We start from the raw sequence: 26,440 nt of genomic DNA, 5'->3' as shown, positions 1-26,440 counted from the left end.
CTTATTTGAAACCCCCTTCCTTCTGATAATACGAATGGTAACAGAGTGTTGGTTATAGTCAGCTCCAGTCAGTGGCAAGCTAAGCGACACTGTGCTTCCCGCACTGTACACTAGCGTCCGACGGTGTCCGGCTTTCCGGCGCCGTCGTCTAGCGGCTATTGTTATCGCCGTGCTGCAGTAGCAGCATTTATTGGTGTTCGCGGCTGCGACACCACATGCCAGCTGGTCCTGTGGAGTTAACAGGCCCAGCGCTCATTCCTAATTTATATTAGGGCATCTCTGTGGCTTAACAGAATCCGCCTTCACTCCTCGGGTGACGTTAACCCCAGTGTAGCACTTCGCCAGCAAGCGAGTCTGCCAATGTCCAGCAGCGGTCTTGTCACCTACCGCACGGTGGACCCCGGGCGGCGATCGCACCTCCTATTATTTATATTTGGTGCTTTCCTCTGTCCCTAATACCCTCTATGGGTACTGATATAAAAAGGTTTGTAAATACTTGTGGGGTGTGCGCGCGCTCTAAAAGCTCTCAGGTCCGGCCAGCTGGGGAATTGGTGCCTTTGCCAATTCTGGACTTTATCACTAATCTTCCATCTTCCAAGGGCAACTCAGTGGTATGGGTAGTGGTTGATAGATTTTCTAAGCAAGCCCACTTTGTGCCATTACCTGCGGGTATTCCTTTTATAGGAGGGGAAGACAGTGCAGATAGAGACCTGGGCACAAATAATGACATTGGGGGTGGGGGTGGCATGGGGGGTGGGGTTAGAACAGTTAATAATTTAAGAAAGAATAGAGGTACAGAGAGATACATAAAGTGCATGTATACTAATGCCAGAAGTCTCGCCAACAAAATGGAGGAATTGGAGTTAATGTTGTTGGAACATAATTATGACATGGTGGGGATATCTGAGACATGGCTGGATGAGAGCCATGACTGGGCAGTTAATTTACAGGGTTATAGTCTGTTCAGAAATGACCGTACAAATAAGCGAGGGGGAGGCGTATGTTTATATGTAAAATCATCCTTAAAACCCATCCTTCGTGATAATATATATGAATCTAATGAAAATGTAGAGTCCCTGTGGGTAGAGATAAGGGGAGGGGGGAAAAATAATAAATTACTGATAGGGGTTTGTTATAAATCTCCAAAAATAATGGAAGCTACAGAGAATATCCTCATAAAGCAAATAGATGAAGCAGCGACTCAAGGAGAAGTCATTATTATGGGGGACTTCAACTACCCTGAAATACATTGGGGAACCGAAACCTGCAGTTCCAGCAAAGGTAATAGGTTTTTGACTACTATGAGAGACCATTACCTTTCACAACTGGTTCAGGACCCAACAAGAGGGGGGGCACTGCTAGACCTAATATTATCCAACAGGCCAGACCGCATATCAAATGTAAGGGTTGGGGGTCACTTGGGTAATAGTGATCACAAATTAATAAGTTTTCATGTATCCTTTAATAAGATGTGTAGTAGAGGGGTTACAAGGACACTAAACTTCAGGAAGGCAAATTTCCAACGGATGAGAGATGATCTTGGTGCAATTAACTGGGACGATATCCTGAGACATAAAAATACACAAAGAAAATGGGAGACGTTTATTAGCATCCTGAATAGGATCTGTGCACAATATATACCGTATGGGAATAAACATGCGAGAAATAGGAGGAAACCACTATGGCTAAATAGAGCTGTAAGGGGCGCAATAAGAGATAAAAATAAAGCATTTAGAGAATTAAAGCAAGTAGGTAGTGATGAGGCATTAAATAAATACAGAAGATTAAATAAATTCTGTAAAAAGCAAATCAAGACAGCAAAGATTGAGACAGAGAGACTCATTGCCAGAGAAAGTAAAAATAATCCCAAAATATTCTTTAACTACATAAATAGTAAGAAGCTAAAAAATGATAGTGTTGGTCCCCTTAAAAATAGTCTGGGTGAAATGGTGGATGAGGATGAGGAAAAAGCCAATATGCTAAATGACTTTTTTTCAACAGTATTTACACAAGAAAATCCCATGATGGATAACATGATCAGGGATAAAAATTCTCCATTAAATGTCACCTGCTTAACCCAGCAGGAAGTACGGCGGCGTCTACAAATCACTAAAATTGACAAATCCCCGGGCCCGGATGGGATACACCCCCGAGTACTGCAGGAATTAAGCACAGTCATTGATAGACCACTATTTTTAATCTTTAAAGATTCCATAATAACAGGGTCTGTGCCACAGGACTGGCGTATAGCAAATGTGGTGCCAATATTCAAAAAGGGGACAAAAACTGAACTTGGAAATTATAGGCCTGTAAGTTTAACCTCAACTGTGGGTAAAATCCTGGAGGGTTTTCTAAGAGATACTATACTGGAGTATCTGGAGAAGAATAACCTTATGACCCAATATCAACATGGGTTTACAAGAGACCGTTCCTGTCAGACTAATCTGATAAGCTTTTATGAAGAGGTAAGTTCCGGACTGGACCAAGGGAATGCAGTGGACGTGGTGTACATGGACTTTTCAAAAGCTTTTGATACGGTGCCACACAAAAGGTTGATACATAAAATGAGAACAATGGGGATAGGGGAAAATATGTGTAGGTGGGTTAAGAGCTGGCTCAGGGATAGGAAACAAAGGGTGGTTATTAATGGAGCACACTCGGACTGGGTCACGGTTAGCAGTGGGGTACCACAGGGGTCAGTTTTGGGCCCGCTTCTTTTTAACATATTTATTAACGACCTTGTAGGGGGCATAGAGAGTAGAATTTCAATATTTGCAGATGACACTAAACTCTGCAGGGTAATTAATACAGAGGAGGACAATTTTATATTACAGGAGGATTTATGTAAACTAGAAGCTTGGGCTGATAAATGGCAAATGAGCTTTAATGGGGATAAATGTAAGGTCATGCACTTGGGGAGAACGAACAAGTTGTATAATTATGTGCTTAATTGTAAAACACTGGGCAAAACAGTCACTGAAAAAGACCTGGGTGTATGGGTGGACGACAAACTCACATTTAGTGGCCAGAGTCAAGCAGCTGCTGCAAAGGCAAATAAAATAATGGGATGCATTAAAAGAGGCATAGATGCTCATGAGGAGAACATAATTTTACCTCTATATAAGTCACTAGTGCGACCACACTTAGAATACTGTGTACAGTTCTGGTCTCCGGTGTATAAGAAAGACATAGCTGAACTGGAGCGGGTGCAGAGAAGAGCAACCAAGGTTATTAGGGAACTAGGGGGTCTGCAATACCAAGACAGGTTATTACACTTGGGGTTATTTAGTTTGGAGAATCGAAGGCTTAGGGGTGATCTTATTACAATGTATAAATATATGTGGGGACAATACAAAGACCTTTCTAATGATCTTTTTACTCTTAGACCTGTGACGGGGACAAGGGGGCATCCTCTACGTCTGGAGGAAAGAAGGTTTAAGCATACTCACAGACGCGGATTCTTTACTGTAAGAGCAGTGAGACTATGGAACTCTCTGCCATGTGATGTTGTAATGAGTGATTCACTACTAAAATTTAAGAAGGGACTGGATGCCTTTCTTGAAAAGTATAATATTACAGGGTATATACACTAGTCTCCTTAATATTGCGTTGATCCAGGGAGCTAGTCTGATTGCCGTATGTGGAGTCGGGAAGGAATTTTTTTCCCCAATGTGAAGCTTACTGTTGCCACATGGGTTTTTTTTGCCTTCCTCTGGATCAACATGTTAGGGCAAGTTAGGATAGGATATGGGTTGAACTAGATGGACTTAAAGTCTCCCTTCAACCTTAATTACTATGTTACTATGTTACTATGTTACCATCTGCTGAAACCTTGGCCCGCTTGTTTATACAGCACATTGTTCGATTGCATGGAGTGCCCGTGAACGTGATGTCGGCAGGGGTGTGCAATTTGTGGCCAGGTTTTGGAGAGCGTTTTGTATGAAGTTGGGGGTCACGTTGTCATTCTCCTCTGCCCGGAATCCAATGGACAGACTGAATGCACCAACCAGTTGTTGGAGCAGATTCTGAGATGCCTGGCCTCCTCCAGACAGGAAGACTGGGGTGAAGCATTGCCCATGGCAGAATTTGTATTCAACTGTCATATTAATCAGTGTACCGGAATGTCTCCCTTTCAGGTCAATTATGGGTTTGTTCTGCAGTTTGGGGAATTTTCCCGTATGGATTTGGATTGCCCTGGTGCTGAGGGGATGGTACAACAGTTAAAAACCCTCTGGAGGGAGGTGCAGGGGAACATCTCCAAAGCCCAGAAGAAGTACAAACATTTTGCGGACAGGAGGAGGGGGTTGGGTCCTGCGTTAACAGTGGGGGAAAAAGTCTGTTTGTCCACCCGTAGCATCAAACTTAAAATACCCTCTATGAAGTTGGGCGCAAAAAGTATTGGCCCATACAAGATTGTAGAGGTGATCAACCTGGTGGCATACAGATTACAGTTGCCCACCTCCTTCAAAATATCTAACGTCTTCCACAGGTCCCTATTAAAACCTGTGGGGACAGTTAGAGAAGATCCCTCATCTGTGGCTCCACCAGTGTTGGTAGAGGGTCAACTGGAGTACGAGGTAGGGCGCATCATTGATTCACGGTGGGTGCGCCGGAGACTTCAGTACCTTATTCATTGGAAGGGATATTCCGTTGAAGATCGGTCATGGGTTCCGGCCAGTTCGGTGCACACTGATTGACTGGTGCGGGCTTTTCATGCCAGATACCCTGAGAAACCTGGGGGTCCAGTGGCCCCCCATTAAGAGGGGGGTACTGTCATGGTTAGGACATGGTTAATGTCCTGTTCTCACAAGGTTAACTTTTGCCGGCCTCTCTTTGGATCTGGGAGGGGTATTTATACTCACTCCAGACTAGGATTCCCTGTCAGCTATACTGTTATTCTGGCTGTGTGTCTGACCCCCCTGGTTTGCATGTATACTGCATTGCTTGTTTGATTCCCGTGTATGACCCGGTCTGTCCCCTCACTCTGTACTCCATCTCTCATTTTGGTACTATTGTCTTCTCCAGTTCTGACCTCCTGGCTTGGCTATTGTTACTCCATTACAGTTTGTCCCTATTGTACCGTCCATTGCCCGTACTGGTTTTCTGATCTATTGCTAAGTCCTAACTATTTGCTCTGTCTAACCCTTTGGTACTGTCCTGCTATCTCGTGCTTTGACCCGGCGTGATCTGGTTTACGTCCCTGTCTATGCCCCTTGGTAACTTGTCCCATAGTTACCTTTCTAGGAGTTTCCCTGCAGCTCCTAGCTCTGTGGAGCTTAGGTCACGCTCCCAGCAGTCACGTGCATCAGGTCCTGATAGTCTGAAGCACGCATCGTCACCGCTGCTGCCCCGCTCCACAGGTATCTTTGAGCACTGTTTTTGTACTCAGGACACGTGCACTGGCTCAGTGAGCAAGTGCAGGGCGGTGTTCCTGACAGTACCCTGTTAAATGTCACAGGGCACGGCTGAATCAGCGCTAGTGTTCGGTCTCAAGATTCAGCCCCAAGGACGTGTGGTGAGAGCCTCTCTAAATCAACTAAGCGCATGACATCACATCTGCGCTGCCTGGACGAATCCTGACTAAGGACTCTAGTGCACTGATTGCGCATGGCATCACACTGGCGAACATCACTACTTGGCGCAGATGCTAGGCACTTACTCTGCCTCCTACCTGTACTATCAGCCTAGGTACTAGCTGGCAGGGCTAAACAACACATGCATACCAAAAGGTAGGGATTTCATAATGAGTCATTCACCAGAGACAATCATACATGCATACAACACACACACCATATGGCCTATACTAGCGCATGGTCATGCGGCCGTGCAATCCTTTTATAACCGCAGCCTTCCAGGACCTTGCTGATGGCCCAATCTGAGCTGCTTGAGGACCTGAGCATGTGACCTCCGACCACTAATGAGCGGTCATCTCACGGGCATGCTCAGATGGAGAAAAGCAGGACTCTTCTAGAGTGCTCTGAACCTCAGATGTGGCCGAAGGTTCACCTTCCAATAAGTCAATGACCCTAAGCACACAGCTAAAATAACAAAGGAGTGACTTCAGAACAACCCTGTGACCAATTTTGACTGGCCCGGCCAGAGCCCTGACCTAAACCCAATTGAGCATCTCTGTAGAAACCAGAAAATGGCTGTCCACCAACGCTCACCATCCAACCTGAGGGAACTGGAGAGGATCTGCAAGGAAGAATGTCAGAGTATCTCCAAATCCCGGTGTGAAATACTTGTTGCATCATTCCCCAAAAGACTCATGTACTAGCTCAACAGGGTGCTTCTACTCAATACTGAGCAAAGGGTCTGAATACTTATGACCATATGATATTTCAGTGTTTCTTTTGGATTTGCCCTGACTTCCATACCAATGATCCCTTTAATAGAAGCCTGGGGTGAGAATCAGAGCGCTGAGGGATTTACCCTAACTTCCATACTGGAGATCCCTTTAAGAGAGGCCTGGGGTCAGTACCAAAGCGCAGAGTGGGTTTGCCCTCACTTCCATACCGGGGATCCCTTTAAGAGAGCCTGGGGTCAGAACCAGAGTGCAGAGTGGATTTGCACTGACTTGCATACCAATGATACCTTTAATAGAACCCTGGGGTCAGAATCAGAGCACTGAAGGATTTGCCCTAACTTCCCGACAGGAGATCCCTTTAAGAGAGCCTAGGGTCAGTATCAGAGCACTTGAAGGCAATTTCCCTGACTTCCATACCAGGGACCCCTTTAAGAGGTCTGGGGTCAGTACCAAAGAGCTGGATGGATTTTCCCTGACTTCCATACCGGAGATCCCTTTAAGAAAGGCCTGGGGTCAGTACCAAAACGCAGAGTGGATTTGCCCTAATTTCCATACCAATGATCCCTTTAAGAGACCCTGGGGTCAGAACCACAGAGCTGAGTGGAACGGTCCTAACTTCCAAACTGGGGATCCCTTTAAGAGAGGCCTGGTGTCAAAACCAAAGCACTGGATGGATTTGCTCTGACTTCCATACCAATGATCCCTTTAAGAGGGAAGATGTGCCTATGGGATAGAGGATGTGTGATGGGTACAGTATATGGGCACAGGAGGGGGTGATTCATTTCCGTCATGTGCTCTCTGCTCCTTTCTGGGGACAGACAATGGCTAGGAACTTATGTTCCCGAGGATGTCTGCTGAGGTGTTGTCAAGTGGGAAAACTTGCTCATAGCAACCAATCACAGCTCAGCTTCTTTTAACCAGCTCTGGTGAAATGAGAGATGCTTAGTGATTGGTTGCAAGGAAAACTGTTGCTCATAGATTGGTTGGTGATACACACACACACACATTCATTTTTATATATAGCGATGTCAGTACGATTACAGTGATACCACATTTATATCTTATTTTATGTTTTGGCATTTTTACACAATAAAAACTATTTTATAGAAAGAAATTATTTTTGCATCACTGTATTCTGAGAACTATAACTTTTTTATTTTTCCACTCATGGAGCTGTATGGCAGCTTGTTTTTTGCAGGACATGATGACATTTTCAGCTATACCATTTTTATTTATATTCATCTTTTTGATGCGGTATAAAAAAAACATAGTTTCCCACTTTTTTTTCTTTTTTTCGTGTACGGCGTTTATTTTAGGGGTTAACTAGTATGACAGTTTTATAGATCGGGTTGTTCAAGACGCAGCTATACCAAATATGCATACTTCTTTTATTTTTTTTTTTTACATAAAAATGTGTATTTATTGGTATAATTATTATTGTTATTATTATTTTTATTTTGTAATGTTTTTGTTATAATAATTGTAATAAAGTCCTTTCTTTTATGTGCATGTTTATATATATATATATGTATATGTATGTGTATGTATATATATATGTGCTGTATATGTATCCATGCGTGTATGTGTGTGAGTATATATATACAGACATGATTGCATATATGCCATTTATTTTGCCTAGACTGCCTAGACTTTGAAACTCTTTTTAGCTTACGTATTGTGAACATATGGGTGTTACCTTTGGGTGTTACTTTTTGTGAACGTTAGCTGGCTTTCCTTGTTTGCGTGACTTCTCTGGTTACGTAACAGCTAAGCATATTGTAAATACTATTTTTGCAAACGAAGTAGATTAGAACACCCTTTCGGCTTTGCTATTTAAACTCTTAGGCTGTGTGCACACGTAGCGATTTTTAAGCGTTTTTGCTGCGATTTTCGGCGCGAAAACGCTTAAAAATCGTGTACAGAACGCACCCCATGCATTCCTATGGCATTCCGCACATGCTGTGCTAATGCTGCGCTTTTTTCCGCGGCGGAATCGAATCGCGGAAAAAATCGCAGCATGCTCATTCTTTTGTGCGGAATCGCAAAGAATTGCCGCGATTCCGCACCCATAGGAATGCATGAGAATCGCTTACTTCCCGCATGTGGCTATGCCCACCATGCGGGAAGTTAAGCGTCTCATGTGCGGTTGGTACCCACGGTGTGGAGGAGAGGAGACTGTCCTCCAGGCCCTGGGTACCATACCCCTGTAAAAAAAGAATAAAAAATAAAAAATCGGGGTATATTTACCTTCCGGCGTCCCGCGATGCATTCCCGGGCCTCAGTGTTCCCAGTAATGCCTTGCGGCACGGTCCAGTAATGACGTAGTCTCGCGTGACTCTAGCGGTCTCGCGAGATCGCTATAGCAACGCGAGTCTACATCATCACAGGTCTCGCAAGGCATTACTGGGAACGCTGAGGCCCGGGAATGCATCGCGGGACGCCGGAAGGTAAATATACCCCGATTTTTTTTATTTTTTTTTAGCATTTTAACATCCTATCTTTTACTATTGAGGCCGCATAGGCGGCCTCAATAGTAAAAACCTGGTCACACTTGTCAAACACTATGTTTGGCGAGTGTGACCAACCTGTCAATCACTTTCCAAGCGACGCTTCAAATCGCTTGGAAAGTGCTTGAATATCGCACGCGAAAATTGCGGCAAAATCGCGATCATAATCGCAAAATCGCGGTGAAATCGCACTGAAAAAACCGCGCGATTTCTGGGAAGGAGTGCGGTTTTTAGTGAGCGTTTTAAAACGCTACGTGTGCCCACAGCCTTAAGAATATGTATTAAGTCAGACAGATGACAATGCCCTCACCTGGTGTGGGCGTCATTCTCTCTCCGTGCTGGCATGACCAATAAAGAATCTTCCTTATTCAGGTCTGGACGATTTCTAATTGGAACATAAAAAATCCCTGACATTTGGTGCATTGGCTGGGAATCCAACACCTTTCCCTCACCGGTGAGTACTGTAAACCGTGCACAGGGGAGTCTGGAACTCCTTAAATAAGTCCTCCGCCTTGACATTAGGCATCAACAGGGGCATTATCAGTTATCCCGGACTGAGGGAAAGTGACGGATTTCGTATAGTCTAATGATCTCTGGGAATCGTCTGTATCTGAATACAGGTAAGAACATTTAATAATTTTCATTATATTCGGTAACCTTGTTAATCCAGTATGAATGTTATTCTAGAAATTGAATGGGAACTGTGATTGTAGACTTTTCCAATTGGGGTTTGTGAGAGGCTCCTGTGATTGGGGTTTGATTAGTTCTTGTAAGAGATTCTGTAGAATGGGTAGAAAGCCAGTGGGAGAAGGCTACTGTGGAATAAAAAACTCTGTGTGCACGTTAAATTGATCTAGATGGGAGAATCGAGGGAGATTCTTGTTGGATAAAGGAATCCGCTGGATTAACCTAAAATAGAACCCAGTATAAGATGAATTTTTGCCGGTATTCTGTTTTGTCTTCTGTACTTTGTTGAATGTTGTTTTCTGTTAAGTGTGCTGTTTTGTCTGTCTTTTAAAATTATATAGAACTAAATGTCATAAATATATGTTTTATGTTACACATGAGACTCCTTGAATGTTACCTTGAGTGAATGTATGAGGATTTAAATATAAAATCTAGAATGTAAATAAGGGAGTCCAGTAGGCGTGGTTAACAGTCATCTGTGGACTGGAGACAAATCATAGGTTATTATAGTGGTATAAATCACCTAGGTGCATGTCACCTGATCCCCATAGAGAATATTCTATGTTGTTATGTTATATGTTTTTCTTTTAATAACACAGAGTGACTGAACCCTCCTCGTTTAAAAAGTGGACACAAAGTCAGATTTGTGGCGGTCAAATGGGACCTTACCACGATCACTGAGGAGTTAGTAGAGTCCGCGCCGGTGGTGCTCTGAATACCTGATTTTAAGAACAGGAACGTCTCTGGATATAAAGAGGCGGTGTCATTAGACTTTATCTCAGCACTTCAGGTCTAGGAGTACGAGGGAACTTTACTCTCCTGTCTTATATGTTCTCGTCTGATAATACATGTCTCTGTGCACATTTGTATGTCCAGTCCCTAACTGTGGAAGTTGTTGTACCTTGTGTGTTTGTACTGTGACGTTAGTTAAAAGTCCATGTGAGCATATTTATCTCGTTCATATCAGTGACCACATTTATCATCGTGACCCCTTTCCTTGGGGACCTTTCTTGTTTGTTACACTGTGTTGTCACACTCGCCCCTTACAGGCCTTCATTGGACGGAGGTGGCAGATACAAGCTGGTAAATATCTAGGACATAGTGTAATCAGTGAGGATTATTTAGATCCTGGATATTAGTAACAGTAATTGTATTGTTGCTATTTTATCTTCTTGTTGACATATGAATTTCACTGATATTTGTCAAACTTCTTGCAAGTGGGTAGAAATCTATTGTGCTCCAGGGTTTATATTGTATAGCTCTCATCTTGTTTGTCTTTTTGTGTTTAAGAATTTTATGTAACATCATTATGGGACTTTATCCCATAGATAAATATATTTCAAGATCTTGTCCTCATTGTAAGGCAGAATTGTTATTGACCATTTCATCTGAAGGCTGGAAAGTTATTAAGATTGTACCAAGAAGGAATCTTTTGAATGAAACTGGATATGGTCCTTTTTCATCAGGTACCCCGAGAAAACAGTCTTCAGATCAAATGTGCAATGTGCCCTTATTGGTAACTTATAGGCCTAACTCTTATATATTATAACAAAGAGAGTAAAAATTGTAGATCCCTGACAATGTCATTTTAGTCTTGAAAAAACTAGGAGAAGGCACCACCCAGAGCAAACAGTCCTGAGGTTGGGAGATAAGCTGAGAGCATGAGGATTGTTGTGGAATGTGTTTGTGGTTTTGAGATAAGAAGGGGCCACTAAAAGAGCTGAGGGTGTCCTTTGACAGATGGGTTGTATTTGATGATAAACTTAGTTTCATAAAATGTGAAAATTTGGTACAAGAAATGTGTAATGAGAGGAAATATTTAATTTGGCTAAAGTAGAAATACATTTATAAAAAACACTGTATTTCCAGAAGTAACTCTCCTTGTGGGAAGCCATGAGGTCACTTTTCTTGTTGATTCAGGAGCCACTAGAACCTTAGTACATCCAGAAGAGATTCCGACTATTGGACTGTCTGCTGCCTGCATAATAGTAAAAGGAGCAAGTGGTAAGACACAGAGGGTACCATTAATGCAGCAGGGTGGACAGCTTCAATCCACCTGCTGAAAGCATCCATAATAACAAGGCCGTACTTTTTCCCTCACACTTGTTCAATAAAATCCATACAAATGTGTTGGAATAAGTATTCAGGCCCTTCTAAAGGAAATCATACCCAGATTTGGGGTTCCAGAAAATATATAGTAAACTAACTAATGTTATTATTACCTAAAACATTGTCAATTGAGTTGGGAAACCACTGTGCCTGTCATCCACATTCAGCCGGACTGGTTGAGAGACACAGTGGGATCTTGAAAAATAGGTTGACAAAGACCATGCAGGAAACAGGAAAAATTGGTTGCACTGTCTCCTATTGGTTGTACTAAATATGTATGTTACACGGACATCTGTAGTGCTGACAGCCTTTGAAGTCATATACGGGAGATCTTTTTTCTTACCTCAGCTAAAATCCTTTAGAAGGATAGATGAGGAAGTTGATTGAACATTAGCAGAATATATGGCTAAGATATTAACTCACAAAGAAGTTTCTACTCATAGTTTTGTTCCAGGAAACCCACTAACAAAACCTGAGATTGTGAAACCTGCAGACTGGGTCCTTGTGAAGGTGATAAAGAAGAAACACCAGCACCATCCTAAGTGGGAAGGTCCTTACCAAGTCCTGTAGACCTCCTACTGTGGTCAAGATTGCTGAGCGCAGCTCCTGGATCCATCTCTCATACTGTAAACTTGTCAGACAGGTAGGGGCAGAGTAGGATCTCACTTGCTTGTCAAAGTCCAGCTACAAAGGGAGGTTTTCCATAAGGGAAAGCTTGTCTCAAACTGGTGAAGTCTCCCATTCATCCCCCTACCCGGACAAGACGGTCAGATCTAGGATGTGTACATCAGGGTTAGTCACATGTATATTCTTCGTGACCATAGTGATGGGAGAGTGGAGAGTAATAGACCCAGCAGAAGAAAGTCCAGGGTGGTAGAATGGTATCAGATTTAAGACTTTAAATCCTACTTTTGAAATTGGGCAGGAGGCTGCCATGTTAGTGGATTTCTGTCTGTTGTATAAATGATGCAGAGATAGGGAACAAGCTGTGAAACTAGCTGAGTCTGATAAGTATGCTTGTGTTATGAGCTCTAATAGCAGAGGGGAAGAATGTGTGTGACAGGAGTAAAGCAGCATGGACAACTGCAGCCCGAGACTATAGGTATAAGCCTTATGGCTACATAGATTTTAAAGCCTGATTCTCCATTAGGAAAAAGGAGATCCCCTTACACAAATAAGAATAATTGTAATCAGCTACTGAGACCTTTTAAAAAACCCTAAGTTGAGGGATCAAAGGTTATAGGAGCTGATATGTCAGGAACAGACCCAATAGGACATTTCTACATAGAAGTTCAGAATAATAGCATACATAGACCCATGGAAGGTATGCCAGAGAGAACCATAACAGAGTCCATTGGGTTCATAGTTAGAGTGTCTAACCTAACTTATGAAGATAAACTAGCTCTAGAGAGAGGCTGTGAGAAGAATGAATGGTTAGAATGGCTTAAATACATTGCAGAAAGCTTAAAAAATCAAGTTATATAGTAAAACTTATGTCTGCTCAGATAGGGAAGGAAAATGTAAAATGTTATCATTTTTATATCCCCCACTTGAGAAACCGGATATCCACCACAGGTGATTGCTAATCCTGGTAACTATACTTGTTTTAGTCTTCCAGGGCATGGGCACGACTTCGGAGAGCTCCAAGGCGACTCTTGTAGAGAATGGATCATTGTCTCCCACAGGGCCAAGTACTCAGCCATATGGTCAAACCAGACTACCCTGAGAGCGGATATATGGTGGTTATGCGGTGATAAAAGCATAAGAGCGAGACTACCACATGGTTCCCGAGGGGATTGTGCAGTGGTCCAGCTCATCATGCCGTGCCACCTGTTGTCAACAGGGATATGGCCAAAGGTACGTAGTGGAAGAGACAGAAGCATGAAACTCTGCAAGGATCCTTCCATTCTAGTATCTACAGAGATGCCACTGGAGTTCCCAGGGGAGTGACCAACGAGTACAAGGCTAGGATCCAGGTAGCAGCCGGGTGGGAATCCATAATTTGGTGGGTGATTATAAAAATGAATATAGATTGGATAAACTACTTGTACTATAACCAGCAGAGATTTGGTAATTATACCACCCAAGATGCAGTTAAATGGATAGCTGAGCAATTAGGACCAACTTCTCTCATGGCTTGGTAGAATAAGATGGCATTAGACAAATTAGTAGCAGAAAAGGGAGGTGTATATAAAATGTTTGGAGGATTTTGTTGCACCCTTTATCCCTAATACAGATCCTGATGGGAGTATCTCCAAAGCTCTTGATGGACTGACTGCCCTGTCTGATGAATTAGCTGAGAACTCTGGATATGACAACATATTCCTGGAATGAAGGATGGATTGGGAAATGGTCCGGATTATTCACTTCTGCATTGACATCTCTTACCATTGTGGCCGGAGTGCTGATTGTTTGTGGATGCTGTGCTATTCTATGCATTAGAGGACTTGTTCAAAGACTGATTGACTCTGCTATAACAAAAATTATGCATCAAGGAATGGAGACCTTGGAATCCAATGAAAGAATGAAAATTTTGGGACTAAATGATAAATATACTGAACATATTACTCTCCCTCTATATTATATGAAGATCTTCTGTGAAATCTGACAAAAAGAAATCTGTCCCCAATGTGTACAGATAAATGATTTTATTACAAGATGAGGGAATGTTATAATAATTGTAATAAAGTCCTTTCTTTTATGTGCATGTTTATATATATATGTATATGTATGTGTATATATATATATATATATGTACAGTATATATGTATCCATGCGTGTATGAGTATATATATACACACATGATTGCATATATGCCATTTACTTTGCCTAGACTTTGAAACTCTTTTTAGCTTACGTATTGTGAACATATGGGTGTTACCTTTGGGTGTTACTTTTTGTGAACGTTAGCTGACTTTCCTTGTCTTGCGTGACTTCTCTGGTAACGTAGATAAGGATTGCTAACAGCTAAGCATATTGTAAATACTATTTTTGCAAACAAAGTAGTTTAGAACACCCTTTCGGCTTTGCTATTTAAACTCTTAAGAATATGTATTAAGTCAGACAGATGAAAATGCCCACACCTGGTGTGGCCGTCATTCTCTCTCCATGCCGGCATGACCAATAAAGAATCTTCCTTATTCAGGTCTGGACGATTTCTAATTGGAACATAAAAAATCCCTGACAGTTTTTTATAAAAAATATTTTTCTTTTTACTTTGTTTAGTCCCTCTATGGGACTTTTTTTCACTTTGGTACAAAGCATTGCAGTGCACGACAATTGCAATGCACAAGTATTGCAATGCTTTATACCTGTTAGTTCTGCGCTGACAGAAGCTTCTTAGATCATGTTCTAAGCATGATCAAAGAGGCTTTACATAGCTTGGCGACCTGTGTGTTTTCATGATGACCTTGGGTCACCATGGAATTGATCAAGTCCCCACAATGACGTTGCCTAGGCTGTGATCTGAAGGGAGAGGTAGTCCCCTCCCTCTCCCAGCCTCCTAAATGTTGCGATCGCTCTCTATCGCAGCATTTAGTGGGTTAAACAGCCAGGGTCGTTGCTGGCAATGTCTGAGGCTGTTACTGTGTAAGGGGAAGGAACTACAGTAACTTGTCATGTCTCTTCCATGAAGGGTACCGGAACAGTTGGGGCTGTCACCTATATTGCAGGGTAGAAAGCTTGAGACTCCAGACCGTACTCTGTGTTTGAGAAAAGGGGAGTGGCTAAGCGGACAGAGCTGCAGCGCGAGTGACCAGACAGTTTGGGTGGTAACTTCGGGCGCGCAGGATGCCTGTGAGGTAAAATCAGCTCAGCAGCATCTGGGCAGAGCAGAGCAGAGCCTGGGGCGGCAGAGTGCTTTGACAAGAGACCGTCAACTGAGTACCTCTCAGACACTGCTTTCCCAGCCGACTTCACTGCCCTAGCTGAGACCGCTGACACAGCTGCCCCAATGACAGTACTGACTGTGAAAGATAAGGTCTGTGAACGGGACTTAGGCGTGTGTCGATTCGGCACAGTGAACCAGGCTGCCCATTGTAAACTGTGTTTGGGCAGTGCTGCAAATCTCCGTAGTGTTGGGACGCTCACCACTGAGGATAAGGACGTATCCCTCTTCATCACCTCATCTGCTGGACCCAAAACCCACATCAGGATCCCGAGGATTCGCCGCCTTCATCAGGACCACGGGAGGACACCGCCAACGTCAAAAGATACTACATCATTTACCACAGGATTGTGACAGACCCCCACTGTGACGCAATCTAGGCAGCACCAGTCACAGACAGAAGGTCAACCGTGACTGGTGCCTGAGTGATAAATTATATTTTATTGTATTGTCGGCTTTACTTGTCCCTGTTCCTTAAGTTATCCCCATTAGCCTTTAGCTGTATTAGGGAATATTATCCCTCCGTTTTCTCCCTGCGTGGAGTTTTGATTGAATAATAAACCCCTTTCACCCTTGGTCTTTGTACAGTCCGTTGCTGCATCCTACGTGCCTGCAGTCTCCTCACAACTGCAGAAGCTTGGCCATTACCAGCGCCAAGCTCCTGTGGTGATCGTGCGCTAGGTGTTGATATTTTAGCACCTCCTGTGCGATCACGCTGTGATCGGTCAGTCAGATCAACTGACCGATTGCACCCCTCTGAGTGCGCGGAACGATGACATTGATCTCTACTAGTGGTGAGCGAACTTCCTCAGATAGGGTGTTATCTGAGCATACTTGGTTGTTATCCGAGAGTCTTCAGCATGTTTGAATAATATTTTCAAGTCACTGAGACTGCATATTTTGTGGCTGTTAGTCAGCCTCAACACATGTTCGGATTGCCTAACAAACAGGCATATTATCCCAGCACGCCCAAGATTCTCGGATAACACTCGACCATGCTCGGATTACATTAATTTTGCCATTTTTTAAAGTATACTGCTCAAAAAAATAAAGGAAACACAAACAGCCTTTTGCAAATGGAATAGTGTTCCCTTTATTTTTTTGAGCAGTATATATTATATTGCACAGTGAATGTTGTCAATCAAACTTACAGCTTGTTCTGCAAAAAAAATCAATGTCTCATACAGCTATGTTGACAAAAAATATTATGTATATATACACACACACATTTTTATATCATTATTTTTTTCAGATACTTACAATAATATACTTCAGTTTCTCAACCCCTTCACAGCCACTGGATATACAGCCTTGATTTAAATAGAGTTCTGTGGTATACACTTGGTAGTCAACGTTTAAACTTACATTTTCTCCTGTGTTGTACATGGAAAAAAGCACAATTAGTTTTTTTAATCAACACTTCAAGATACTCCTCATTTGTATTTGGTTCCTAACATTCAAATCCCCATCAAAGGAAAGGGGACCCAGAGTACTCTGTGTAGATGGAGTGTCAGTGCAAATGCAAAGGCACCATTCCATTCACTGTCTACTGGCAGAAATACCTGTGCTCTACATTCAGTTCTCTGTCAGTTTCATAGACAGTGAATGGAGAAGTAATCATGCATGTGTAAGTGACCAGGGTGGTAGACGCAGGAGTCCGACACCCTGACATCATTAGCCGATTAGTAAGGAGACTTCTGTTCAAACATGGGAACTTTACTTAACTTGATGAGGATTATATACAAGGGAAAGTGAGTACACAGTCTTAAGCACTTTTCATTCACAGCAAGAAGTCTTCTCACTGACATCATCTTTCGACTGTAGTCTGCTCCAGGGCCAGTGAGGTACACTGTTGTGCCCTACTTCGTCACAGCCTAGCTTGTGGCTACAGTACAGTTCATCAAGTTTCTCTACACCTGCTCAGCGGCACCACGGCCTATTACAATGGACGCCCTGGATCTGCCATTTGGGAGTATCAATATTCCCACAATCTCAATCTTCTTTAGGTCTGTACCTTCAGCATTTATAAAGCTCAGGATTTCTCATGACACATTGGCCTATCCAAGAACCCCTCTAAGGTAGAAGCCCACGCTGTCTTTTCTGTCAGTTCCTAGTCATGCTACCTCATCGTCCTGTTGCCTCCTTTGCTGTAGTTCACCCAAACGGAAGCACTGCACACTTGTCACCTCTTAAAACTCTAACTCCTCTCTGAGTCTGACTAACTTTAGTAAGCAGGTTTCTTGCCCTAGCACTATGCCGTTCCACTGTGGGCTGGTCCCAACATTAACTCTCTCTCCCCGAGTCTGTTGCTGGGGAAACGTACCCTTCCACCTACATTTTAAACAAACATTACCTTATGTCCGAAGTTCTAACCTATGTCTTTCATGCATCACCAATGTAGAAGTAATTCCGTAGAAACTGGGGAGTAAACAAGCGCAATAGGGTCTTAAGTGGAAACAAGGTAGAATTAAAACCGGAGTGTGAACTCACCTGATAAAGTTGCACATTAGCAACATATTACACACATGAATCAGCTGCAGCAGGACACGGGTCAGCAGACTGAAGTGATATACTTGGAAAAAAGGCAAAGTATCTAAACCTGCGCTGTTGAAGAATCCAGTATACCGATGGCTTCTTTAAAAGTTTTATTCAAAACAGATTTAAAGGTCAACGCATTTTAAAGTCATTCCAGACATCTTCTTCAGGACAAAGCCATAGCTATGACTTCGAAATGCGTTTACTTGCTTGAATAAAACTTTTAACCCCTTACTGACAGCCAATACCTCTTTTTACTGACCTGAGATATAAGAGAATATCATCCCCACACAGGTGACAATCCAGCAACTGTCGGCTGTCCACTGTAGCTGACAACTTTCTGTATCACAAACGATCAGTGTTGGCACTGTCCACATCTGTTTAACCCCTTAGTCCCTGCTGTCAAAAGTGACTACATCGGAAAAAATGGTTAAAAGATTGTGGGGGCTTCCGCTTTAATCTAATTGAAACACCAAGATTATGATTGTGTGGTCCTGATGTTTGCCATAGCAGTTCATGGCCAAATAGCGGCCTTAGAGTCTCCCGGCTATAGCGGCCAGTTCAGAAGTTAGCCACATTTAGGTGGTAAACAAACATTTTTTCACTCCTGCTATACCACTTTGCATTAATTCCTGAAAATCACCTGAAGGGTTAATAAACTACCTGACAGCAGTTTTCAATATGTCAGGAGGTGCTGTTTTTAAAACAGTGTCACTTTTTGGGGTTTTCCAATATATGGGATCCCCAAAGTCACTTCAAACCTGGATAGGTCCCTCAAAAAATAAATTTTGTAACTTTCCTTGAAAAAATGAAAAATTACTGCTACATTTTTAAACCTCCTAAAAGCCTAACAAAATAAATTAGCATTTTAAAAATGGTGTTGATGTAAAGCAGGCAAGTGGGAAATGTTATTTATTAATGTTTTTTTGTGGTATGACTATCTGGATTAAACGGATAATCATTCAAAGTTTGAAAATTGCAGTTTTTTTACATTTTTGTCAAATATCTGATATTTTTTATAAATAAACAAGCACAAAACATATCAACCTAAATTTACCACTATCATAAATTATAATGTGACATGAAAAAACAATCTCAAAATCAATGGGATTTGTTGAAGCATTCCAGAGTTATGACCACATAAAGTGACTCTGGTCAGAATTTTAAAAATTGGCTCTGTCACCAAGGGGTTAAAGAAGCCATTGGTGTCCTGGATTCTTCAGCAGTGCAGATTTAGACACTTCCCCTTTTTTTTAAGTATTTCATGCATCATATCACTATACATTATAATAACTTAAATTAGTGTACATCTTGTGTCATGTGAAGTGTAAGATGTTTGCCTATGTAGACACAGGAAATTATTCAAATCACACATCACATTATACGCAGCACTCATGTCTTCAAGGGGGAGCAGGGCAATAAGTTTATCTCCTTACATTTCTCTATCTTTAATGATGGTCATCCTCGATAATCCAAAACTTCTGGAAAACACCAATGCACTATACCACACATATCATAGCATTTTATCAAACATTAGGTCTTCGTCCTTTTTTCCGCAGTGACACAGAACTAGTCCTACTTGGTTAGAACCCTGGAACTACAGCTGCCCAAGTCTCTTTAATCCGCATCAATCCTTTGGGCTAATAATGGCCCTGTTTTTTATAAGGTCCCACAAGCCAATAACATGGCCCTCTTTTTTTGTAAGGTCCTACAAGACAATAACATGGTCCCATCAATTCATGGTCACAGTCCATTTGCCTTCAACCCATTTGGGACATCAGGTCGTCCACTTGTCTCCATGGGTCCGCATGACCCTGATCTCGCCAGTTTGGATACCCTGACACCGAGTGTCTAAGTTCTTTTTAATCACAGGCCTGTTGGCCAAAACAGCAACAGCTCCAGTAATTCTGGAGCATAGTCCACAGAGTCGCTCATCTGTCTTTTAAGACAAGGGTGTAATTAACACAGTCATGACCTGACTCGATCCTCGGATCATCAGTTTCCACTACTCCACCACTTTCCTTTACTCCCTATATACGATCACTCACTCGCTCTTGTCACCTGCATCTTAAAAACATCTCCAGAATCCGACCTTTTCTCACCTTTGAAACTGCTAAGATTCTTACTGTCGCTCTTATTCATTCTCGTCTGGACTACTGCAATTCTCTTCTGATCGGTCTCCCTCTTACCAAACTTTCTCCTCTCCAATCCATCTTGAATGCAGCAGCCAGGGTCATATTTCTGTCCAGCCGCTTCACCGATGCCTCCATCTTGTGCCAGTCTTTACACTGGCTACCTATTCGCAACAGGGTCCAGTATAAACTCATCTCTCTCACCCACAAAGCTCTCCACAGTTCTGCACTGCCTTATATCTCCTCTCTCATCTCTATCTATCGCCCTACACGTGCCCTCCGTTGTACAAATGACCTAAGACTAATATCCCCCGTAATCCGAACCTTGCACCTCTGTCTCCAAGACTTCTCTCGTGCTGCGCCAGCTCTCTGGAATGCACTTCCCCAGACGATCAGACTGATACCTAGCCCCAACCTATTCAAGCGCGCTTTGAAAACCCATCTCTTCAAACAAGCCTACCACATCAACTACTCAGTAAACTAACTTTGCCCTGTTCCCTCCTTCCAAATATTATTCTGAATCTGCACCCTACTATTCATCTGTCTCCACACCCTCCATGCACACGATAACTGCACTTGATACTTGACTATTGCACTTAAACACACGGGCTTGATGACCGGATCATGCAGCTTTATATAAAAATCCCTATTTATTATAATTACCAGACCTGAAATAACAAGCACTTTTCACCTACTGTGTCCCTCCCCCATTTCCTTGTAGATTGTAAGCAGGGACCTCACTCCTAATGTCACTGTTTAAATTGTCTTAACTTGTATTGAATTTATTGTCTGTACATGTCCCTGCTTAATTGTAAAGTGCTGCGGAATATGTTGGCGCTATATAAATAAAAATTATTATTATTACTATTACTCCCCACCCCCATTTGCGAACAGCAGTCCCATTAAGTTGCACAGTCCATAGAGACAGGAAAGGGTTTCTGGCACTTTAACAATTCACAGACCCTCAAACCAAGCAGGGGGGTATGCAACATGCGTAACACAAACTTAGAGGGGAGAAAAACACATAAAACCTTTGGCCATCCTTGCCAATATCTGGGGTATCCCCACACACTTAGGGCCTCCTACCCTCTGGAATGAAGAATAGTTCCTCTACTTGTTCTCTTTTCGTGCAACAGGCACTATGCAGGTAGATGCAGCTCCACTAGATGGCAATAGAGTTGAGGGAGGACTGCACACAGCAGGGGCAGACCTGCAGTGCAGCAGCAAGGCCACCACTAGGTGGCAGCAGAATAGTAAAACAAGCCGGGTCGATATTAGTCTGGAGCACAGTACCAAAGGAATAAGCAATCACAGAGTCAGAAACAAGCCAAATGGGTCAATACCAGTCAGGAGCAGATATGCCAAAGACAAGAGACAAAACAGCAGGTCAGAGTCCAAACCAATTCAAGTACCAGGGAGTCCAAACACAAAAGGGGAACACAGAGTCGGGATGGGAAGAGGGGAATAAATAGACACGGGTACAGTCAGCAAAAGCAGCAGAACGAATCAGGGTATGTAGAGTCAGCTACACACGCCGTAGGCAGAAACTATAACTGACACCCCCTGCAGGATACAGTGGAGAGAAATAGCCGAGCTGATGCTAGAACAAGCAAGAGAAAGTTAACCCTTGACATGATCAGACCGGGAAAGAGTGACAGGATACAAAACCCGGCCTGGATCATGACAACAGGGCCACCTTCACACTCAGGTCTCCTGGCAGCACTTCACCCTCAGGCCACTGGCCTGTAACTCTTGAGTGGAGTCATCTCTTGGGGCTCCTGAGGAATATTATGGTCCCACTTTTCACTGTCTGAAGTCCACCCTGACTCACCACAGCTCAGTTCATAAACCCCATTAATTCCCATTTGTACCTCCTCTGGCACACTCTGATCACCCCAGCAGTAGATGCAGTACTCAAAAAAAAGTCTATGTGGCCTTCATTGCTACCACGATGCCGGGGGTTGATCAGAGGGTGCCTCATGCATCCCTTCCATCTCTTCCTCGCTAATGTCCATAGTGCAGTCAGGAGACTTGCTAGTGTTCCACCTGCTCTGCACTATAGTGACTCGATGCTTAATGCTTCCCTTCTCACTCCTTATGTATTGAGGAGAAAATGGTGCCAGTGGCTTCCTGGTGACACGCTTTCTGTGCATCTGGCTCCGCCTCCTCCTAGGCCAAACTTTTGATGTGACCACAAAATCATGCTTCACTCTCGATGGCTTCGCGTTCAGCAGCGCACTTCTCCAAGTAAATATCTCCCATTCCGGGCTGAACTCTGCCCGCACTTTACAGACAATTGTGGGTCCTGGCTGGGTGTTAGTGTTGTGAGGGCCTTGTGTCCGTGCAGGCCGCTGGTAGCCAATGGTATTGGCAGGCCAGACGTCAAGACCAGTACTTCCACAGATTAATAAAGGAGACTTCTGTACAAAGATGGGAACTTTACTGACCTTGATGAGGGATATATACAAGGTATAGCAAGTACACAGTCTTAAGCACTTTTCATTCACAACAAAAAGACTTTTCACTGCCATAATTTCCTTCCAAAGTAGTCTGCTCCAGGGCCAGGATAGTACACTGTTTTGCCCTACTTTGTCACAGCCTAGCTTGTCGTCACAGTACAGTTGAGCGAGTTTCTATACACACGCTCTGCGGCTCCAAGTCCTATCACAATGGATGATACGCCATGATTAAGGCTCCCAGCTGAAACGCTTTGGTCTATCTTACATGGATTTCCAGTAGCTACCAGCACATTTTTATACTGGATGAATAAAAGTGAAGTTTTCATATTCATATATTATTCTATTGCTGGAGATAACCTTTCTTCCTTTTTTGTTACTTGTCAAAGGTGAATTTGAACGAACATCGCATTTTTGAAACAAATTTGTTTATCCACATTTTTGGAAAGTTGCCAACAATTTTGTCTGGCCCATTTTTGGGGTTTTGTGTGAAATTATGTATAGTTTACATTCTTGTCTCTGTTTTTTGTCTTGTTCCAATACACCCAAAGAAAATAAACATGTGTATAGCAAAACGTACAATTGCGATAATTTTCTGAAAGAAATACCTCATTATCTGGAACAATTTTCAAGAGTGTCAACACGTTCGGCCATGACTGTATATATAAACCCTCTTCACATGTACAGCATCCTAGAATCCTAGACCTAAATTAACCTCTTTCAGACATATGCCATAATAGTACGCACATGTTGGACTCCCCTGTCAGAACTGAATACTGACAACCTTGTTGATGCTGGTAGATTAGTCACCAACTGCCCTCTTCTGCTCAGAAATCCTTTCCTATATCTGCAGTGTAGAGTTCCAAGGCCTGGGGGCATCACACACCAGTCGGTGAGCCAGAAGCAGCAAGCGCTGCTGAATCACGGCAAGGGCGGATGAAGCTGTAGCTGACGTTCTAAAATGGTTATTTAGAGTGTTGTATTTTTACCAGCAGATCTGCCAGCTCCGTGTCGCTTTTCAAAAAACATTAACCAATTAGGTTAAGTGCATGAGCCAGGCATGGCATGTGTGTGAGCTCGCCTCGCCAAAGAGCAGCCACCAAGTTCCATCCATTGTCAGACACAAACATGCCTGGCTGTGGGTTCAGAGGTCTCATCCACTGCTATGCCTACTGTTTTTGTGCTGTTCACAACTCTTCAGCATTGTGGCGTTTGTCACAGAAGCATATTAGCTTCAGCACAGCCTGTTCCTGCTTTGATTAGGCAGTGCTACAGTGCTTCCAGCTTGTGACTGATGTGCTACCATTTGGAGCTGGAGGCTGAAGAGGAGGCGAAGGAGGAGGAGGTGCAGGAGCTGTACACTGTGGGGGCAACCCAGATTGACGTAGGGCACCCAATACTCTGTGTTTGTGAGGAAGGCCACCATACCAAGGTCTGAGTGTGTCCCAGATTCCACTATATTAACCCTGTGTACCCTCAGTGAGAAGTATCGTCCCTGACCACAAGCACTTGTCCACGTGTTTGTGGTTAGGTGGAAATTCCAAGTACCAGCATTGTGGAGGGCACGGGTAATGTTGTGGGACATGTGCTTGCGTAATGGCGGGACGGCACACTGGGACAAATATTCCCACATGTTGTGGCCTCGGGGTGATCCTCAACTCTGCGCTCTCTTTCAAACTACATATCAAAGCCCTTAAACCATATTCACCACCACTAGATGGTAGAAAAAGAGGCACAAATATATCAATAATTAAAATTTCAACAAAGTTTACTAAATATCAAAATTCATAAAAGTGCAACAAGGGATATACACAAAAATACCACGGGCATGGCATATACAAAAGACTAAATGGGGATTAAACCATAAAGAAAGCACATTTAGTTTCACAATAGGGACCAGTACTCTGTAAACAATATATAGTAAAAGTGCTTAGTGCAGTAAATTAGTCACAGGGTACCTATTTGTTATAAACCACAATATGACAAGTGCTTAATGCAAGAGAGTGTTAACATTGACATGCTGCATAAAACATGCTAGCCACCTAATTGTATAAAATATCCTCCACTTACATATGTATAAGTGTTGGTACAGCTGCCCACAGCCACCCCGACAGCGCCATTTCGCCTCACAGGCTTCCTGAAACAGGGGCATGTGTGTTTCATGAACTATACGGCTATAAATATCCCACTACACAGTTGATGGCAATGTCGGCGTCACCGGCTTACATCTGCACATGTGTCGGTCCACAGACTTCCTCTATAGGTAATAGTGACTTCCTGTTCCTCGCTCTTTGAACGCAAGCGTGGAATGCTACATGTCACTACAGAGAGCGAGGCAGGAAATCACGAGGTTGTCATGACCTCTGCATTCGCTACAGCCGGGCACCGAAACTCCATTTGTATAAACAATACGTTAACACGGGAAAAAGAAAACAAAGCCATATGGAAATGGCAAATGAAAAAATATTAATCTAATGACGGGGTAGACATATCTAACAATATGTGACTCTAAACAAACATAATTTAAAAATAAATATAAAGTGCAAAAAAATATATAGTGCATAAAAATATCCATCTGTATAAAAAATATAATATACATAAATCATCAAATATATGATTACAATGTGCCCTATCAACTAGTAAAAAATATATATATATTAGGCTGGTTTCACATTAGCGCTTTTTAAGCGCACGCACGGCCGGGGGTAGCTCCGCCCCCGAGCCGGCTCTCTGCCCGGCGTGCCCGCCCTTTGCTTGTAGCGCCGCCTCCTAGCGGACAGCGGCGCCTGCGATCGGCGCACCCTATCTTTAGCATAGGGTGCGCAGATCGTGCGCAGGCCGTGCGCTAGTTGCGCTTTGACCTGCGCTGCGCACTTTTGACGGTGCGCCGTGCGCGCCAAAATCGAACTTTTCGGATTTTGGCGCGAACGGCGCACCGTCAAAAGTGCGCAGCGCAGGTCAAAGCGCAACTAGCGCACGGCCTGCGCACGATCTGCGCACCCTATGCTAAAGATAGGGTGCGCCGATCGCAGGCGCCGCTGTCCGCTAGGAGGCGGCGCTACAAGCAAGGGGCGGGCATGCCGGGCAGAGAGCCGGCTCGGGGGCGGAGCTACCCCCAGCCGTGCGTGCGCTTAAAAAGCGCTAATGTGAAACCAGCCTTACCCCATAATAACAGTACATAATAAGGACCTTACAATCCATTTATATACATAATTATACACCCCAATAAAAACCCCATTTAATAAGTATAATTTCATAAACCAAAATAAACAAAATATACAATTTATTTAAAAAACAAGGCCAAGTTAGAAAAAAGCTTGATGGCTCTAAAGTATAAATCAGACTTCCATGCATAGTAGACCTGTTCCCCTCCTGACATCTTGCAGCGAAAATGTAAGAGACTTGTGACAACATCTCAAAGCTAGATGAACAAGAGGAAAACATTTTTTAAATCAACATGCAAAAAACACTCAAATAAACAGGATAAAACAAATAAAAAGGATCATTTTCTTTATAAAAATGCACTGAAACCCATAGTTTCATTGAGGCCTTGTTCAGCCATGGCTCCCAGCAAATAGATCCACCGGCTCTCCTTCTGCACTAGAACTTTGCCAAGATTCCCTCCCCTACAACCTAAGCATACTTGGTCTATAGTTTTGATCTTTAGACCTGAAGGTTCACAATTGTGGTACCGTTTAAAATGCCTAGGGAGAGTTTTTAACCCATCAAGATCATCAATAACTGCTGCCTTCTCGATGTCCGTTATGTGCTCTCTAGTCCTAATTCTGAGCTCACGTGTTGTTAACCCTATGTAGATTTTC

At 43.1% G+C, this 26,440-nt stretch overlaps 1 protein-coding gene across 1 annotated transcript in view; it reads right to left on the bottom strand.

The window, feature by feature from the left end:
• Positions 1 to 26,440, bottom strand: part of GUCY2C (guanylate cyclase 2C) — a 1,090,166-nt gene that overhangs the window by 1,020,294 nt on the left and 43,432 nt on the right. The window contains exon 2 of the mRNA XM_073586670.1: positions 16,757 to 16,869. Within this exon, the coding sequence (XP_073442771.1) occupies positions 16,757 to 16,869 (113 nt within the window). The remainder of the gene's footprint in view (positions 1 to 16,756; positions 16,870 to 26,440) is intronic.

The sequence above is a fragment of the Dendrobates tinctorius genome, unplaced genomic scaffold (assembly GCF_039654945.1).
Source record: "Dendrobates tinctorius isolate UK_male_01 unplaced genomic scaffold, ASM3965494v1 ptg000094l, whole genome shotgun sequence".
Classification (NCBI taxonomy): Eukaryota; Metazoa; Chordata; class Amphibia; order Anura; family Dendrobatidae; genus Dendrobates; species Dendrobates tinctorius.
Note: the sequence above shows the minus strand (reverse complement) of the source record. Positions and strands in the feature narration are given on the sequence as shown.